Here is a 15,960-nt window from a genome sequence, read left to right as displayed (position 1 = left end):
AGTATTGAATTTGACTACCAAACAATTATTTGTTTGCAAAGTGGTTTAAATATTACTGCTATTATATATAAGGGAATCAGGCTTTATAATGTGCTATAATTTGGAGTTCTGTCTTTTCACAGTTTTATGTAGTTATTGGTTACTAAAATTCTACAATGCAGAGTAATGAACTAATCAAGACATCAAGGCTAGTGGTTGATGAATAGAATACCAAGAGAGCAAAGTATTTGCCACGAGTGTTGTCTCAAGAGACTAGAAAACTTTCTCACTGTTTTATGAAAACTTCTAGGTGTAGCTTATGAACATTAAATTAAAAAGGTGGTGTAGAGTCCTGGGGGTGTGGTAAGAACAGTGTTCTCTAGCTTCAGGGCCCAAATTGAAATTTCAGCTTAAAATTTCAGTGTGATTTTTTTCATAATCATGCTATTTGTAGGCATTATTATGGGTCCTTTAATGTTATGATTAGAAAGTATTTAATTGGGCACATACTACTAAACACTTGATATTCCTATTGACATGACCTTCCAAATACCTGATAGAACATTATCGCAGCCTATGAGATCCATGGAAGCAGAGACTCATACCCAGCTGTGCAGTTGCTTTGCCAGTTGTTTAGGAGGTATTTGTACGTGTTAAAAATATGCAGATGAAGCCAGGTGGTGGTGGTACACAGCTTTAACCCCAGCACTCAGGAGGCAGAGGCAGGTGGATCTCTTGAGTTTGAGACCAGCCTGGTGTACAGATCAAGTTTCAGGACAACTAGGGCTACACAGAGAAACCCTGTCTCAAAAAACTATAAATATTGGTAGATAAACAACTTCAACCCATGTACGTGCCTATAATTATTAGTTTTAGGGTTTTTATTGAGTGTCTTAGAAGTTTGTGGCAGGCTCGGTAATAGATCAAGTTGATGAGATACAATATAATGGAATGTACTAGCTCTTGGTGTATTAATTTCCTATAGGGTTTTAAAAATTGGATGCCTTGGCCCTCCCTTTGACTCCACATCTCACTGTTTGCCACCCTCCACTGGTTTTTCTGATGCACTGTGAATAAACTTCCGGATTAGTAATTAGTGGTTAGTTGATTTGGAGTCACACATGCCAGGTTTATCCTAGATTTAAATTTTGTCCTGGGTTACAGATGTTTCAGAGTACGTGCTTAACATGCTCAAAGTCCTCGATTCCATCCCCTGCAGTACAGTAAAGAAAGACATGTCAGTTCTCCCAGTTACTTATCATTTAACCTGGATTATTTATCATTTGCATACCCATAAAATATTGTAATTGTCATATTCTCATGTCTAGCTCTTAAGCCTGAAAAAGTGAAGCTTGCTGCCTGCGGAAGGAACCACACCCTAGTTTCCACAGGTACAGTGTCCATCCCATGCACCTTCTATCCAGCCTTGAGAACTATTGTACCACTTCAGCAGTATTTGTGGCTTGGTAAAATTGCTAGGCACGATCCTTTGGTGGTAATTAGAATAAAGTTTTAACAATATAAGTGTGTCATGCATGCATTTGCCATTGGGAATATACAAATTATTGTTGAGTAGCTACAGATTAAGGGCTAGCATCTTTTTCCCTGGGAGCACGCCTGGGGCTGCTTCCTCCTGTTTCTTGTTCTTCCTTCTTTGCTACAGAGACTGAGTGGAAGCTACAGGAAATGCCCCTGACAGGAGTCATCTCAGTTTCAATCAGAATCTAACTAGGCAATATAATGTGTCTAGAAGTTGATAAAGTAATTCTTAAATTTATATAGAAAATCAAAGGAGAGCCACAATAGTCAGAACAGCTTTCAAAAAGCTAGCAGTTTTCTGATTCTAGTCCCTGTCATAAAGTTACAGTAATCCTGGTAATGTAGTATTGACAAAGGGTAGATAAAGTTTAATGAAATAAAGTAGTGTCGAGAAGCAGGCCAACACATGTATGTGTAGCTGATTTCTGCTTTCAGGTTCTCTGCTACTGAACTGTAGCCCCAGCGGCTGCTTTCTAACACAGGTTTGAAGACTGTTCAGTGGAGGAAAGTGGGCTTTTACCACATGCTGCTAAAGAGTTAGCAGTGGTATCTTTCCTGGTTCTTCCCGTGCCCTGTTCTCCCTATCACTCTTGTCTCCCAGCTCTTCTCCCTGCCTCAGCAACTCTATGCCACTCTCACCCTTGCGCATCTTTTGTTCATTGTTCGTATAAGCGGTGTCTGCTGATTTCCAGCATGTCTCAGAAGCAGGGTGACTACAGTATGTTAATTGACATTTTTGTGTGTGTGTACAGATAAAGGGGGTGTGTATGCAGCTGGAGGAAATAATGAAGGACAGTTGGGGCTTGGTGACACTGACGACAGAGACACTTTTCATCAAATTTGCTTCTTTACATCTAAGGATTCCATTAAACAGCTCTCTGCTGGTGCTAATACATCAGCTGCTTTAACCGGTAAGACTTGTTTGTGCTTCTTTCTGGACACTTCTTTTCTAGTAAGGATATATGAACTCAGTAAATGTGTGACAGTATTAGCATTTGTGTACCTTCAGAGGACTTTAGAAATAGAACTTTAAATCTGTATGTATATATTGAGTGAGAGGTAAATACATTAGAGAAGGTGATTGATAAATAAGTTCTCAGCTCTGCTAGCTAGCTATTCTTTTAGCTATTCTTTTATTTTCATTTTGGTTTTCTTTCTTTCTTTTTTTGAGACATGTTTTAACTGTGTTGTGTAGCCCTGGCTGTCCTGGATCTCACTCTGTGACCAGGCTGGCCTTGAACTCAGAGGTCTGCCTGCCTCTGCCTCCTGAGTTCAGGGATTAAAGGTGTGCACCACCATTGCCTGGCTAGATATTCTTAAATGTTACCTTCATTGCATATTCTGAAAGGTACACTTAATGACTTTAATTAAAGTTGCTACTGGAAGTATTGATAGAAATCAGTTGGGATGTATGTTATTAGAGAGTGGGTTATAATGATCATTACATATCTCTGTCTTCCTTCTCAAAGTAGATCTGAGAACTGTTTAAAGGTCAGAGCTATGATCCATGGGCCGAAGCTGCTGGCTTGCATCTTTCTTCAGAGAAGATAGAAAAGTGTTGTTTTATCAACTAGATTGTTTATTATGCAATGTCACTCCTTCAGTTTTTATTTTCAATTTTAATTTTGACTGTTTATTAAACCCTGGAAGATCAGTTTTTTAATTCACTAAGAGAAGTTGAGGTATTGTCCCACTGTTAATCTCCTTAACTTCAAGGTCAGAGGCCTGAGGGTCCTGAGTTCATGGCTAGCCTATGCTACACAGTTAAGATGCTTTTTCAGAAAAAAAAGAAGTAAACAAGCATTGATGAAACCTGAAATACTTATCTTCCATTTAACTTAACTATTCCCAACACTGAAACCTTATCAGAAAAGACCTAAGTTAATGGTATATGCTAAATATGGTGAATTCTCTAAAGCTAGGAAGACTATTTTCAGGTATACAGTAATAAAAAAAAAGATTAGTGCATCATTGTATGTTTTGTTTTGTTTTCTTATTCCTTTGAAACGTTTCCATGGTGTCCCCCAGAGCAAGGTTTATTTTTAATTTGGGAACTTGCTCTTTACATCTGGAGATATGTAGGTGCTTTCTGTGATCTCTCAGTTTGGTGGCAGACAGACTACCTGGAGGGAGGGGACCATTTCCGTGTTGAGACATTAAAAGGACAAAAAGTGAATGTAGGAAATGGCATCGTGTGTTTACCATTGAGGTAAAGATCTGGGCATAACTCAAGGGATTGAGCATCCACTCATTCTCCATGCTTCATCCTTACAGAGCATATGAGAATAGAAGTTGAATTCCCAGATGGAGCTAATGGCTTGGCACTCTTACGGCACACCATTTTCAGTGCCGAGTAAGAGTTTATAAGGAGGAATAGCATAATGTTTCATGTTACTTTTTATCATTTTTGTTTGTTTTGAGACAGTCTTACTTTGTAAACCTAGCTGGCCTTTTGTGTATTATAACTTATTCACAGCAATCCCCCTGCCACTTCTCCCTGAGTTCTGGGGCATGAGCTGCTACACCTGGCTGCATTGTTCGTTTCTAAGTGGTGGCAGAGATTTTGAGTGTTCTCAATACAAGGAAAGGATAAATGTTTAAAATGCTAGATAAATCACTGTGGGTTTGTCATTACATGCTATATGTGCATTTTAAGTATCATGTTGCATTCTACAAATACCTACAGTTATTACGTATCAATAGAGAATAAAATAAGACTAAAAATATAAGCCAGAAGACGAATTATAGTCTGTAAGAAATGTCATAGCTTGAGAGCCCGTCTAGCCCTTTAAAGACTTTTCTCCCTTGTGCTTTTTTTATAGAGGATGGAAAACTTTTTATGTGGGGTGACAATTCTGAAGGGCAGATTGGTTTAAAAAATAAAAGTAATGTGTGTATCCCTCATGAAGTGACCGTTGGGAAGCCGATCTCATGGATCTCTTGTGGATATTACCATTCAGCTTTTGTAACAAGTAAGATGAATGTTTGGATTCATTACATTATCTCTCACTTCTCAGTCATTACCGCTAGTAAAATGAGTTATAGTTCACATGGTTGCTCAGCTACTAAAATAGTCTATGTTTTAGGCACTATAGAAATGAGCACTGAAAGTATAGTCTTTTGTGTATGTTTTAATTCAAAACATGTCTCCATTTCTGTATTGACAGTTTATAATTTCAAATTTTCTCTGTCAAGTTTTTATAAAGTGAGTATTGCGTCTGTTATAAAAATTAGATTGTTATTTTACAAACCTTTCTAAATTTTGGTTCTCGAACTTGTTAGGCTTAGCCACTCTCCCCTGGAATCACTTGCTTCCATGCTTTGGTCTGCCCTCCTGTCCTGGTAATTATTTTTTATTGTTTCAAATAAGTGAGTCAAAGAGTATTCTTGTGAAAACCAGGATAAAGATTAGATGGAGAAGGATGAGGTCTTAGTCCTGTGGTCAGTATCTGCAGCCTAAAGTTTCTGGGTTCATTAGCAGTCTCTGCTTGGAAGTCTCGAGCTGACATCTACATTTGACAGCTCTGCGGGTAACAGTGGAAGGATGGTTGTGATTTTAAGTTCAAGGCCAGCCTGGTCAACTTAATGAAACCCAGTCTGGAAAAATGAAACTTCTAAAGAATACTGGGCCTTAGCTCCACAGTCAGGCTCTTGACTAGCATGTTTGAGGCCCTAGACTTAATCACTGGTACCATGAACGCATATGCACACACATGCATGACATAAAGGTATAGAGACTGTGTAAGACAATTTTTGCTGTATTTTCTGGAAAAGCTAAAGGGGTGGTTTAGTTCTTTAGTCGTGAATTCTTTGTGAAGGGTACGAGATAAAATAGCTGAGAGAGAAAAACCATCCAGCTTTGTTTCCTTACCTTGTAGTGAAACACACCTGAAGAAAGGTCAGATTTACTTGGTTGCTGGCTTTTGGCGAGCATGAAAACATGTGGCAGAGGCCCAGTAGTCTGTTTACATTTATGTCCCCATTAATCCTTCTCCTTTTCTTCTCACAGCGGACGGGGAACTGTACACGTTTGGAGAACCTGAGAATGGGAAGTTGGGTCTTCCCAACCAGCTGCTGATCAATCACAGATCACCCCAGCGAGTGCTAGGGATTCCTGAGAAGGTGCTCCAAGTAGCCTGCGGTGGAGGGCACACTGTGGTTCTCACAGGTATGTGTAGAGCCTGCACTTCTTCTCTACACTCGCTAGTAGCTAGTGGCACTCTCACAGTCCTTTTTATTGGGATAGGATAAGAATACTTGGGGCTGGAGAGGTGGCTTAGTGGTTAAGAGAACTTGCTCTTCTGTCATGAGGACCTGAGTTTGGATTCCAGCACCTGAGTTGATCAGCTCACAAATGTCTGTGTAATTTCGTCTCCAAGGCAGTGAATGGGAAAATTAAGGAGAAAATGTGATAAAGGAAGAAAACAGAGAGGGAAAAGTTAGTACTTAAAACAGGCAATGTGCGACGTAATCTACTAATTAAGACATGGTATGATATATTCAAATAGGAGTCTCTTGCCATTGCACCAATATGCCTTCATACCCTTGTTCCAAGTATAGTTTCTGTAAGGAGTTTCATCTCTATCTTATTTATATTTCAAGCCTTTTTAAGATTTCTTTACTTATTTATGCAATGTATACTGGTGTCTTGCCTGTATATACTATGGGTAAGGGTGTCGGATCACCTGGAACTAGAGTTGCAGATGGCTGGTAGCTGCAGTGTGGGTTCTGGGAATCGAACCCGGGTCCTCTGGAAGAGCAGCCAGTGCTCTTAACCACTGAGCCATCTCTCCAGCCTTCAGGCATTCTATTACAGAGAAAAGTGTAAAATTTGTAGCAATAGTTAAGTATTCCTTGGTACCCTTCATTCTCAGATGAGCTAAATAGACTCTTTGCAGAAAATGAATTCTTTTCATTTTCTGAAATGTTTTTAAAATTGCCTGGATGGATTTCTTTAGGATTTATTAGGTAAGGTGTTAATATCAGATGATGTGAGGAATTTGCTACCTGGCTGCAGTGAAGGATGAGAAAATTCATATCTGCCTTTAAAGAGGGATTCCTGTTCTCCTTCCTAAGACTCCACAGAAGACAGTAATGTGACCAGCATGTCACTCAGTACAGTGACCAGCCACATTGTCACCAACTTGTCTCTCAGTACACAGACGAGCAACATTGTCACCAGAGTATCTCTCAGTACAGAGCCCAGCCACATTGTCACCAGCATGTCACTTAGTATAGCCACTAGCCACATTGTCACCAGCATATCACTTAGTATAGCCACATTGTGACCAGCATCTCTTTCAGTACAGAGACCAGCCACATTGACATGCAGTACATAGACCATCCATGTTGTCACCAGTGTGTCTCTCAGTACACAGACCAGCTACATTTTCACCAGTGTGTCTCTCAGTACAGAGACCAGCTACATTTTCACCAGGGTATCTGTCAGTACACAGACCAGCCACATTGTCTCCAGCGTTTACACAAACCAGCCACGTTGTCACCAGTGTGTCTCTCAATACAGCCACCAGCCACATTGTCTCCAGTGTTTACACAAACCAGCCACGTTGTCACCAGGGTGTCTCTCAGTACACAGAACAGCCATGTCACCAGCATGTCTCTCAGTACAGAAACCAGCCACATTGTTTCTACAGTAACTCTTTTGTAGTCAGCCATGTTTTATGCTTCTCAGCTTCCCATCTCTAGATGATAAATGATCTCAAATTTTCTGAATTATTTATTGAAGGAGCTTTGGTGACTCTAAAGGTCACCTAAATCATCATATAGTGGGAGGCCTCCTGTATTGTAAAGAAAATTTGCTTATGAATACATTAACATATCTACTATAATTTTTCATTCTTTTGAAAATTATATTCTGGATTAGGTATGTGTGTGTGCTACCGTGTTTTACAGGGAGATTCTGTGGCTTGTGCATGCCAGGCAAGTGCTGTACCTCCTGTTCATAATTTGTATTTTGTAAAATAATTTTATTGAACTACTTTTAAAGGGGGATATCTTTGTAGAAATTTTTTTTAATTGTGGCAATGAATGGAAATTGTTTAGTAACATTTGCGAGTTTCTGAGATGATGTGGTAATTATAAATACATGTCAGGGAGTTCTCTGAGTTATACATCTTTAAACCTACCTCATGATTGCAGTAACTCCTTTTATGGTTATTCATAAATGACAAATCATACCCAGATAGTTACTTTGTAACACCCAATTTTTTTCTTCTTTTGTCTTTGAAAGTTTGCACTTCATGTCAGTGTTTTTCTGACAGCTCTTTCACAGGCAATTCATGTCCATTTTAAAAGTTGAATGTTGCAATTATTTCAGATATGATGTATCTCCATGCAACTCTTTTCATGTATATGTTCATTTCCTTCCAGAGAAAGTTGTGTATGCCTTTGGACTGGGACAGTTTGGCCAACTGGGCCTTGGCACTTTTCTTTTTGAAACATCAGAACCCAGAGTCATTGAGCGTATTAAGGATCAGAAAATAAGTTTTATTTCCTGTGGAGAAAATCATACAGCTTTGATGACTGGTATGATATAATTTTTATGATTTCTGGATATATACACACACACACATGTATATATGTATATATAGAGAGTATTATTCATTATAAAATGAATGTTATGTGAGATAAATGTATCTAACATCTTATGGAATTTAATATTCTAAATACAAAGTTATTTTGTATTAGTTTAGTTTAAAAGTAAAAGAATAATTCTGATTAAAACAAATGTGGGGATTGGGTATAACTCAGTGTGAACACATGTTCCTAGGCTTATGAGGCCTTGAACAAAATGATTTACGTTTCAAATCTTAAATTAGATCTTTGGAGAAGAGTAAGATATTAAAATCTTTTTCCACTTGTATCAAAACTCTCCTCAAGCCAGAGAAAAAAAATCACACAGGAAAAACTCATCTTTTCCTACTCAGTATGGAAGAGCTGTCCTCATGCTGAGGGACATTTTAGGACCCTTTTACCACCAGGGGGCGTTTCACTACTTACTCCTTCCTTCCCTTTGCAAAGTAGTTGAGAGAGAAAGGCGCTGCAATGACCACCAGAGGGCGTTTCAGGACTGACTGACTCCTTCCTTTCCTTGAAGGCCACCACAAAAACCACTGAGCAAATTCATCTTTTTGTTGCTTTCTGCACTAAGCAAGGAGATGTTCTGTTAGCCTGTTTACTTTTTAGTCTTATAAATTAGATGCTTTTGATAATGTAAGACTCAATAAAATTATCCCTTGAAGTGACTTAGGCATTCACTGTAGGGAATTTATGTATTTGAAAACTTACATGCTTTTTAACAAAATGTTTCATCTAAAAACAAAGTAAAACATGTAAAAGTCAGAAATAATTCTAGTATGTTTGAATAATTCAGATTCTTGTATTTATGTTTTCCTTCCTTCTATCCAAAACAGCTCCAAAAAGAGCAGAGCTCATGCAATAGTGTCTGTTTAGAGAAGTAGAACTTAGAAAACGTGAGCTACTACCACAAATAGTTCCATCTTTCCCACAGAACCCTTCGAGAAAAACGACCTGTCCATCATCAAGTACTGATGTTCTCCTTTGCGTAGCATGTAACAACACTATGTCCCATAGGAGCTGTTGATATGTGTCCCGTACTATGCTGCCCTAATGCTAGCTTCTCTGTTCATAGTGCCATTTTCATCAACCTAAATTGTCCTTGATGGTGAATATACCTTTATGAATCGTGAACCTCATTATAGATCGTTCAGTTGTTTGCATAGTACTTTTTCTATGTGATGAAAAGTTATGCCACTAATAACTGAATATTAAGTTTGCTTGACTTTTTGCTCATCTATCCTCCCCAAGGAACAAGTTTTACAGATTTTTTTCTCTCTCTAGTTTATCTAGTACAATGACATATATTGAGTTTTCTTAAGATCTTGCTAGTTCCCTATCAATAGCTCATATTACTAAATGTTCTTTGAGCTTGGAAGTTCAGTCAAGCAAATGAGATAAGGGTTACTTTCTCAGGCAAAAGAAAATCATCTTGGAAAAGCACACATTAAAGGAATTTGCTCACTTTTGTAAATTAAAACAGTAACTTAGCATCTTCCTGAATTCTCTTCTATTACTTTAAGTCAGTCTCCAGTCAGGAGATTCTGTCAGTGTGCAGCTGTTTTGTCTTCTTTAGTCAGAAACCCGAGATATAAGCTAATCATTTCCCAGCCTAAAGCCATTCACTTAAAAAGCTTGCTGTTCTTCAAATAGAATTTAAAATGTACAATCTAAACAGATTTCATCCTCCGTAGTGGTCTTGCCTTCCTGCTTTAGATTCCGATCTGTCCGAGCTCTCCATATTCGGCTTGCTGATTACTTTTTGGTCTTTTGCCTGGCCTGTTCTTGTACAAGCTTTCCCCTGTACTGCTGATTCTGCCTGGAGGGTCATTTATTTCCTTCTTGAAGCTAAATTCTATCTTTTAGGATTGACTTTGAAAGCCTTCTTTAATGCCCTGACTAGAGGGAATGTCCGCTTGTCTGTGCCCTGATTGGCCTCTGCTTCTGTGGCACTCCCCACACATCCTTTAAGTGCAGGGTGTGGAAGAGGGGCTTGCAAAGAAGCTCAGCAGTTAAATGCAACTGCAGTGTCAGTGTGTGACGGTGGGCGTCAGAAGTGGCAGGGTCGCTCATCATCATGTGCTATCAAGATACAACCCAGATCTCGCTATGGGGATTGGTTGGAATGCTTTATTGACTCCAGCCATTGGTTTGGCAGTGTCCCACACCCCAGGAGCCAAATTAATAAAAGAGATGACTGTATTCTAAGTATTTAGTTCTCCACCAGTGACAAATTTACACCCCTTGGAGAGACAGATGATATCTGGAGACATTTTTCATTCTCACTGCTTCAGAAAGGGATTATTCTACTGGCATGTAGTAGACAGAGGCCAGTGATGGTCCTAAATAGACTACAATGCATAACAGACACATACGCCTTTAACCACGAAGCTTTAGTGTTCCGTTCTCATTTCCACTGCCTGCTCTTATATAGAGAACCAGCAAACACTGTACTTTGCGCAGGCCAGTAGACCAGAGTCAATTCAATTCAGAATTCTATGAAAAGCCTAATTGCAGTAGAAGTGAAGATATGAGTCTACAATTAGATCTGTACAAATGGAACTCGAGTAACTTTGATTTTGTTTGCATTTTAGATGTAGGCCTCATGTATACTTTTGGCGACGGCCGACATGGAAAATTAGGACTCGGGATGGAAAATTTTACTAACCAGTTCTTTCCTACACTGTGCTGTAATTTTTTGAAATTTACAGTTCAACTGGTAAGAGTTTCACGTTTCCTCTTGCATAGTTTCATATTTCTAGATTTGAAACTTTTGTTATTTCATAAAAACACCTTTTTACATCTGTATGAGCATTTCATAGATATATCTAATAATGACCATAACCAGTTATGTAAGAGGCAAACGTTAGATGTTTCCAGTTTTGCTCCTTCAAGAACGTTTTTGTACAAATACTGCTTTTTCTGCTTCCTGTTTACTTCTCTTGCAAAGCTGGAGCGCCATGCCTGTAAGTTTGTGTCTCGTAGCAAGCACCCAGTAGAATGCCTTGCTCACACGGCTAACAGGGCAAATGTAGCAGACCTGGGGGAGGTTGGGCACTCTCAAGCCCTGCACAAGAAGAGACCGGATAATACGTAAACACTGTTGCAAATGATTTATTGGCTGAGCACTCAGATAAGAATTTATCTTTTCAGTGCCACCTCCTAATCAGTCAGTCTTCCTGTTGTATTGTTTCTAGTATGTTCAGCAGCTAAACTGTGGACAGGGAAATGCTGCTTACTTGGTAGTGCTCATGTTGCTTCCCCAAAGGCATTGTGTTCCATACTGTGGAATCCTTCTTTTATTAATTTGATAATTGTGATGGTTTTAGTTGCCAACTTGACACATTCTAGAATCACCTGGGGAGGGGCCTTAATCAGGGATTGTCTAGATTGAGTTGGCCTGTGGGTGTGCCCGTGAGGAATTTCCTTAATTAGGTTTATTGAAGTCTGAAAATCCATGCTGAATGTTGGCAGCATCATTTTGCAGACTGGGCCTTGGACTGTGCGCAGGAGAGAGCAAGCTGAGCACTAACTAGCATGCATACATGTGTTTGTCCGCTCCTGGCTGTGGACCTGATGTGATTACCTCCCTCAAGTTCTGCCACTGCGACTCTTATTATGATGGGCTTCAACCTGCAACTGAAAGCTAACAGAAACCCCCAGGTTGCTTTTTTCAGGGGATTTTGACATAGTATAGGGTCTTTTTTCAATGGCTTTCATTGGTGAGTTAAGACTATTTGTATTTAGGATTATAACAGAGATAGATTTGCTAATTTCTGTAATTAAAAAAAATTACTTCTCTATACTTCCCATGCCTCCTCTCTCCCAAATCCACATCCTCATCTTTATCCATTTTTACATACACATAGAAACAAGTACATACATAGCCCCTCCTGTGTTCATTGTTGCCCACATGCACATGTTCTAGGGCGGCCCCTGGCATTGGATCAGCAGCCCGAGGACTCAGTTCTCTCTCACTGCAGTCCTTAGCATAGGGGTTTTGTTAACATTTTTGTGAAGAACATTTACAACTTCAAACTCCTTAGTGTGTTTATTTTTTATTATTTTGTTCGGAGTGCTTGTATTTTCCTCTGAAGACTTGTAAGCCTTTAATTTAGAAAGTGTTCTTTGAAAGGAAAAGATTTGGAGACAACATCTTTTTTATTTTTGACAATTTCATATGTGTGTGTGTTATGATTGCGCTCATCTCCTCATTACTCATCCTTTTCCTTCTCCCTCAATGCTTTCTTCTTTTCAGCCAGCATGTCTCTTACTCTCACGCCTTTTGCTCTTGTTTCGGTTGACTGAATTTAGGATTGCTTACATGATGAGAGGCTATTTGCTAGACCATGGCCAGTACACTACTGGCCACACCGCTAAAGACAATGTCCCCTTCTCTGTCAGTAGTAGTAAACTGCCAATAGTTCCTGAGAGCAGGGTACCTAGTGGCTGCCCCTGCCTTCCATGATAGAATCCTGTGCAGATTTTGTACATTTATCATTATAATGGTCAGAGACTAGTTTTTCTTGAGTAATTTACATACCTGTTATTCTCTAGATGTTTTGTGAAGTTTTTAATGTTGTTTAAAGATCAAAACATAACATTTTCTAAGTTTTAATGAGAAGCATACTGTGACAAGGACATTTTCTCTAGATTATATTAAGTTGAAAGTAAATGTTGGAATAGATTGGCTTTAATTTTCAGTCTGTTTAAAGAATTATGTTTAATTCATGTAAATTCATCTGTACATGTATACATATATACACATATATATGTATATGCGTACTTGTACCTATCTGTAGAAAGAAGCCATGAGCGAGACCATCTCAGAGGTGTGCTTCTAAGTAAATGTCTTGTTGCTGATCTGATAACTGTTAGCCCATTTGTGTTTGATGTTAGCATTGATCAATTTTTCTGTGGATTTGCACTTGCAGATTGCCTGTGGTGGATGTCACATGCTTGTTTTTGCCACCCCACGACTTGGTGCAATAGATGAATCGGAATTTGAAGAAGTGTATGAACCTTACCTAAGTACAGGTTCTATGTCCACCACTGACCTGACCCCAGGAACTCCACTGAGTAGATCTTTATCAGCACGTCTGCGGCGAAGAGAGCGGGTACAGTTGTGGTCTAGTGTTTGTGATAAGTGCTGTCAACCACTGCAAATAAAATAGCAACAATTCTCTTTTTAAGGGAGGGTCTTTTAAGATGAAAATGATCAGAGATAAAGGCTTTTAAACTTATGACATAAGTTCGGAGTTGATATTAAAGAATACAAATGGGAAAATTCAAATGATCATGAATAACCTTTGTTTATAGATCATTATCAAACACACAGCACATTTCATATAGATCTTTCTTAGCTCAAAGTAAGTGGTCCCTTGATCTTTCCTTCAACTGTATGTTGATATATGATGACTATTTGTTACATGCTTCTCTTTGGTAATACTGTGATAACAACATTTTTATCCGTGTAATACAGCTTTAGGAATATACACCACAGTATTAGTATAAGAGATAGTGTTCTATTATACAGAAGACATGGGGCACATAATATTAACATAATGCTGCCTTCTTTTTGTTAAACCTCCTAAACAATGGAAGGTTATAGTCTGTAAACAATGAAATATGGGCAACAAAGAAATGAGTCCTTCACTTGGAGACAAAATGTTTCCTACTAATTATGTTTAGAGACTTTCTTCTATGCTTTAAAATTGCTACATAAGTCACAGCTCTTTAAAATGAAAATATTTAAATACTTAAAAGCTTTGAAAATTATTTTAAGTTCTAAGATGTATTCCTTTTGAAGTTATATCTGTATTTTATTATGAAACAATATATATGGAATAATGAAGACTGTCCCATCAGCCTGTGGTAATAGTTGTTTCTTATGAACAACTTTTTGTTTCTCAGGGTAGACAGCTGAAACACAAACACACTCCCTAACATAAAAAATAGACTTATAGACTTTGATAGAGACAGTTTAGAGGACCGACGATACAAAGACAGAAACACAAGGCTTTTGAGGCCTTGGGAATGCTTATGTGCATGTTGTAGAACATTGGCAGACTTGAAGGCTTTTTCTCTTCAATATCTTCAGTAACTACAGGAAAGTGTATGCAGCTGTTATATGTAAGATCATCTGACAGTTTGTTTAACCTTTCTTTAAAGGAGAGACCGCCATGTTCTGCTTCACTGGTGGGAGCACTGCCTCCCTTAGAGGGAACTTCTGCTGGTTTCTTTTCCCCCAGTTCAATCCCTTTCCGCTTGTCTTTGAACTTCTCAGAGCAAAGCCCCTCGGACTCGATAGAGCCACTAGACTCAGGTAAGCTTGGTCTGCTCTCAGTGGAAATGGGACTGGCACTCCTCTCATGTTCATGCTTCTGGGCCAGGACATAGGTCGGTGGGATAATCAGAATACTTGTTCAGTGTGGGTAAGGCCCTGAGATTCATTCCCAGAACTAGAAAGAAATGAAGCACCTGTTTTTTTACAGTTTGCTATATTATCTTCCCTCTAGTTAGAGTGTGGCATTTCTAGTTGGAGCGGAAATCTATATACTCCATACACCATTCATCGTAGCAGCAACTCTATGGAGCAGTGGGAAGTACACAAAAAAAATCATTCTAGGCCTGCAAATTCCATAACCTTGGTGGGAAAATAGTCTTTATTTTATGGCTAAGAAAAGCAAGGCTCAAAGAGAAGATGTGACCTTCCTACATTCATCTGGCGACTGCAGTGGACAGGGTGTCAATGGAAGGAAGTCTGTGCTGCTCTGCCATGCACCGCTGTGCTCATGTGCTTCAGCGTGCAATTATGTAGTTCAGCTCATCTAAATCACATGCTAGGTCTGCTACTTCTAAACTCTGGGGCCATCTTAATTTTTCAATGCCCCGGGTTCTTTATGTTTGAAATGTGTTTAATAATACTGAATTAAAAGTCTGGCAAGATGACACAGAAGATCAAGACCATTGCTAGGTATGAGTGAGAACCTGAGTTTGATCTCTTGAACCCACATCAAGGTTAAAAGAGAAATGGCCGACTAACTATTCTGCACCTCTTCTATATAACTTTATTTGGAGATATTAGGGTTTCTTAGGAGAATGAGTCCATTACTACTAATGTATACCTGAATATGAGCTCATGACCAAAGGATCAGAAAAACAGTAGTTTGGGGACTAAAATAGGAAGCAAAAGCAGATGAGATGGCCCAGAGGTTAAACGCCTTTGCTGTGAAGGCCTGGTAACTGGGGCTCGTTTCTGGCTGTCACATATAGGTGGAAGGAGAGAACTGACTCCACGGCTTGTCTTCTGACCTCACACACATGCCATATGATGCATTACCCATATACACATATCATACACACGCGCGCACACGCGCACACACACACGCATACACACCAATAATATTGAAAATGAAACCTAGGGGTTGGGGATAAAGCATGGCAGAGATGACTTTTATATCTTTGAGGAATCTAGGCAAATGATTGAACTAATAAAGAGCCAGAGACCCTGGCAAGAGCAGGCCATGGAAAAGGCATGATAAGCAGGACATCAGTAATGAGCTCGTCGCATGCACCTCTCATAGGGCGTACTTTGAAATATGCATCAGCGTCAGTTTAGCCTTAAACATAAAAAAGTTACCAAGTTGAGAGGGAGCATGGAAAGGATTAGAGGGCCATGTATTGGATCGAGATGATCATATTTCACTGCATACATGTTTGAGATTCTCAAAAATAAAAATTTCAAAAAAATTTCAAATGTTGAAAATAGTAGCAGATTGTGCAACAGAGTGTGTTGAGAGAGAGAGAGAGAAAGGTTGATAGAGTAGGAAAGTTATTTCACAC

The 15,960-nt window shown here is 39.0% G+C and overlaps 1 protein-coding gene across 4 annotated transcripts in view; it reads left to right on the top strand.

The window, feature by feature from the left end:
* The window catches only part of Rpgr (retinitis pigmentosa GTPase regulator), a 46,785-nt gene that overhangs the window by 3,683 nt on the left and 27,142 nt on the right, over positions 1 to 15,960 (top strand). For all 4 annotated transcript variants that reach the window (XM_041644272.1, XM_041644271.1, XM_041644274.1 and 1 more), the window contains exons 4-11: positions 1,308 to 1,370; positions 2,271 to 2,429; positions 4,341 to 4,490; positions 5,528 to 5,686; positions 7,909 to 8,064; positions 10,710 to 10,834; positions 13,050 to 13,232; positions 14,287 to 14,440. In XM_041644272.1, the coding sequence (XP_041500206.1) occupies positions 1,308 to 1,370; positions 2,271 to 2,429; positions 4,341 to 4,490; positions 5,528 to 5,686; positions 7,909 to 8,064; positions 10,710 to 10,834; positions 13,050 to 13,232; positions 14,287 to 14,440 (1,149 nt within the window). The remainder of the gene's footprint in view (positions 1 to 1,307; positions 1,371 to 2,270; positions 2,430 to 4,340; positions 4,491 to 5,527; positions 5,687 to 7,908; positions 8,065 to 10,709; positions 10,835 to 13,049; positions 13,233 to 14,286; positions 14,441 to 15,960) is intronic.

Source organism: Microtus oregoni, unplaced genomic scaffold (assembly GCF_018167655.1).
Source record: "Microtus oregoni isolate MIOR12 unplaced genomic scaffold, Mior012 000092F_ref0000046, whole genome shotgun sequence".
NCBI lineage: Eukaryota > Metazoa > Chordata > Mammalia > Rodentia > Cricetidae > Microtus > Microtus oregoni.
Note: the sequence above shows the minus strand (reverse complement) of the source record. Positions and strands in the feature narration are given on the sequence as shown.